Source organism: Verticillium alfalfae, genomic scaffold (genome assembly GCF_000150825.1).
Source record: "Verticillium alfalfae VaMs.102 supercont1.14 genomic scaffold, whole genome shotgun sequence".
Classification (NCBI taxonomy): Eukaryota; Fungi; Ascomycota; class Sordariomycetes; order Glomerellales; family Plectosphaerellaceae; genus Verticillium; species Verticillium alfalfae.
In genome coordinates, this window is record NW_003315025.1 from 1,002,829 (window position 1) to 1,006,440 (window position 3,612).

General features: G+C 57.0%; 2 protein-coding genes across 2 annotated transcripts in view; both read left to right on the top strand.

Moving 5' to 3' along the window:
* Nucleotides 1-82: 82 nt before the first annotated feature.
* VDBG_09278 (conserved hypothetical protein) lies at nucleotides 83-1,153 on the top strand (the record flags this gene model as incomplete). The annotated part of the gene is made up of 1 exon (XM_003000737.1): nucleotides 83-1,153. One exon carries the CDS (start codon nucleotides 83-85, stop codon nucleotides 1,151-1,153), a length of 1,071 nt encoding a protein of 356 aa, XP_003000783.1.
* Nucleotides 1,154-2,547: 1,394 nt separating this feature from the next.
* The window catches only part of VDBG_09279 (conserved hypothetical protein), a gene marked incomplete at both ends in the record, with an annotated part of 1,649 nt that continues 584 nt past the window's right edge, over nucleotides 2,548-3,612 (top strand). Inside the window, 2 exons of the mRNA XM_003000738.1 lie at nucleotides 2,548-3,048; nucleotides 3,113-3,595. Coding sequence (XP_003000784.1) covers nucleotides 2,548-3,048; nucleotides 3,113-3,595 — 984 coding nt within the window. The remainder of the gene's footprint in view (nucleotides 3,049-3,112; nucleotides 3,596-3,612) is intronic.

Genomic DNA, 3,612 nt, shown 5'->3' on the forward strand with positions numbered 1-3,612 from the left:
CGCTGCACAATGTGACGAGCGGGCTGTACAGCCGGCCGGCCGTGCCGCGAGGTGGCCGAGAAGGCGATCCCGGATCATCTGCATGACGCTCGACGTGCCGATACCCGAGAAGAGGGCCCGGGGGAAGAAGGGCGACAAGAACAAGGAGGCGAACGCGAAATCGGAAGACGAGACGCAGACGACGACGAAGAAGAGCACTGCGGGTACGGCAACGGCCCCCGACCCGCCAGCGAAGAAGAGGCGCGTGGCCGATGAACCCGCCGACGAGGCGGCCTCGGCCAGCGACAGCTTCAACGGCTTCAGCGATAAGGACGACGACGGCCGGGACGCCGGCGACAGTGGCGAGGACGACGAAGAGGCGGCCCTGTCCAGGATGGCGGACATGCTGGGAAGCTCGGACGACGAAGAGGAGGACGTCGAGGCGGTGCGCGCCAAGTACAGCGCTCTGCTGGGACAGCAGCCAGACACGGAAGACGCCGACGACGAGAGCGACGACGTCGACGACCTGGATGACCTCGCGGCGATGGACGAAGACGAAGACGAAGACGAGGCGGATGAAGCCGAGTCAGAGGAGGAGGAGCTAGATGACCAGCAGGGCATGAACAGCGAGCGCCGTAGGATGCTCGAGGCCAACGCCTCCCCTCCGCCGGCGGCGCCCGCGCGCCAGCCGAAAGAGCCAAAGCCCGTCAAGGCCGGCGCCACCACCTTCCTGCCGTCTCTCATGGGCGGCTACTTTTCCGGCTCCGAGTCGGCCTCGGACGTCGACGTCGCGCCGCCCAAGAAGCGCCTCGGACAGCGGCAGCGACAGGCCATTGCCGAGCGCAAACACGGCGAGATGGCGAACCACATGCGGAACGAGAAGAAGAAGAAGCAGCAGGGCGGCCGCGACGACGGTTGGGACATGAAGAGGGGTGCTGTCGACAGCGCCGAGGGCAAGGGGCGGAAACCGTGGAGGAAAGAGGGCGGCAAGGAGAAGGAGGGCGGCAAGGGCGGCCGCGCGGCGAAGCCCGTGATGAACCGCAAGGAGAGGAGGAGGCTGAAGTTGCTGAGCAAGGATGACCAGGGCGAGCTGCACCCGAGCTGGCAGGCGCGGAAGAAGGAGAAGGAGGCGCTGCAGAGCGCGGCGTTCCAGGGCACCAAGATAACGTTTTAGCTGCTGAATACCACCCTTTTCCCGAGTTCCTGTTCTGCAACCTCCAGACTCGATCTGCCTTTCCTAAGCGATCTACCTTCCAAGCGATCTGCCTTCCCAAGCAGGCAACTTTCTTGGGGGGCGAACAGCCTGGGTGAGAAGGTCAAGAGACCTTGCGCGTTCCGAGTAGATCTACCTCTGCCTTGCTGAACCCTGGCAGGGCTCACTTCAATAATACGATCACGTTGTTCTGCCTATCTTGGGCGCAGTGCTTCAGTCCGGCCGGTGTGGAATCTTGCCACAGGTTTTTCAACCTTCCCACGTTGCGTCTCCGACCGTCTCTTCCTACGTGCCTGTTTCACCTCACTTCTTCCTCTGCCACTTTCTACTTGATTTGTGCCTTCCTGACTTGACCTCTTCTGCACTAAACCCTCAGTCTGCCTTCCTACCTCACCTCTCCTATTGACCTATTTCTACCTAGGTACCTTACCTCTTCTACTTTACGTCTTCCGACCCCATCCTTCCAACCTCAGTCTTCCAACCCCACGTCTTCCTATTTTACGCCTTCCCACCCTATCTCTCCAACCTCACTTCTTCTTATCTTACGCCTTCTAACCTCATCCTTCCTACTGGACCTCTCTCTTGCTTCACGCCTCCTGACTTCACCTCTCCTATCTACTTGGTATCTTCTGACTCTACTTATTTCGTCTACCCAACCTCATCTTACCTACCCACGCTGCTTCTCCTGTCTACCTCAGCTCCTCAACTTGGACCGCAGCAGCCCCTGCGAGCTGAGAGCAGCACCTTCCTTTACACATGCCCCCATGCTCTCTACTTGGTGTTTACCTCTGAGCCCACCTTTTTCTACCCGACTCATCGCAGTCAACGCGGTGCAAGGTCTTCCTGCTCATCTTCACCTCATATTCAGCACAACGCAATCTGCGAGTTCTGTCTTGGCGTTTATCTCTTGCCTTCTCAAATCTGCTGAGGCAGGAGCACCACTTTACAAACTCAAGTCATGAGTTGTGGCCTTGCCCTGTGAAGTCGGACGCAATCATCTTTCTGCCATATCTTCTCGACCTCGCAGCAACTCACTCCGGGTTATTCCTTTTCACTGGAATCTCCCCTGATTGCCTTTTCTTTTCCTATCACATCTACTCATCCTCATAAAAACATCCCTTCCCTGCTCACCCCTATCTGCCCGTCCCAATCCAACATCTTGGCCACACCCTTTCCTTGCGTTCTCGACTATCTCAATATCAAACATCTCGCACATCTTACACGCTCAGCAACTCCAAGCGCATACATCTTTTTCACTCCTCTTTACACAAATGGTCCGATTCGGATTTTTTCACACTTTACCATATATTGCACATATTTGACATTTAGTGGCGGCCAGCTCGGTCCCTTTCACCATGTCTGACGCAGGTCGTGACCCCACTGGGGAGGAGATGAACGACTTGCTCTCTGGTGCTGATAATCAAGGTCCCGGCGGCAATGATAATCTACCAGCCGAAGAAGCTGAGCCGGGACCCGAGGCACTGGAGCGAGCTCAGCCGGGCAGCATAGCGGATGCGGTGGCCGCTGGAACTCACGCAGATGACGACCCAATCGACTCGAACGTCACCGATGATGGCATCGTGGAAATCAGCGACGATGAGGAGGAGGAGGACGACGACGACATGAGCGATGATGATGAGCCGGACCTCGTTCGAGCCCTCCGCGAACGAATAAAACAACTCAGAGCAGAGGTGATCGGACTTCGGGATGAGAAAGATGGTCTCATCAACGACAAAGAACAGTTAAGCGAGAGAATCAGGGAGCGTGAAGTGATGATCGAGACACGTGAGGCCAGCAACAGCCAGTTGAGGAATCAATTGAACCAGTCGCGACATCCTAGGCAGCGTACCCAGAGGGTAAGACTCCTTGACAGCTTCAGCCAAGCATCATATGATCGGACTGACCATGTTCCTTGTGTAGACTTGGCCCGCCATGTTGCGCGCGTTCTTGGCTGGCGATCCGATGGCTGAGGAGTACCATGTGATCTACAGGCGCATGTGCGAAGAGGAGAATATGAGCATCAAAAGCAGCCTGCTGCACCCGAACCTGAAGCTGCGGGAACCGGACGATGAAGAGCTGGCAGCACAATTGCTTAATCCGGATGGCGATGCCCCTGGAGAGAACAACGAGATGGGCGACAATCCTGTTAACCATCGTGCGGCTCGTAACGTGGTCGGCGAAGTTGTCACGCAAGCCACGCACGCGACTGATACAGGGGACGAAGAGCTCTTTGTTGTCGAAACAAAAGACAATCACAAGGAACGTCCTCGTCGCTCCTTCGATTCCATGCCGCCGGAGGTTCAGGCCAAAATCGTCAGGCAAGTGCTGGAATATCCAGGTCGCTCGTTCATTGCATTTCACGACTGGACCCTCATTGCGAACTCGGCTCCCTTTCCTCACACCGTAGGACGGGGCTCGAG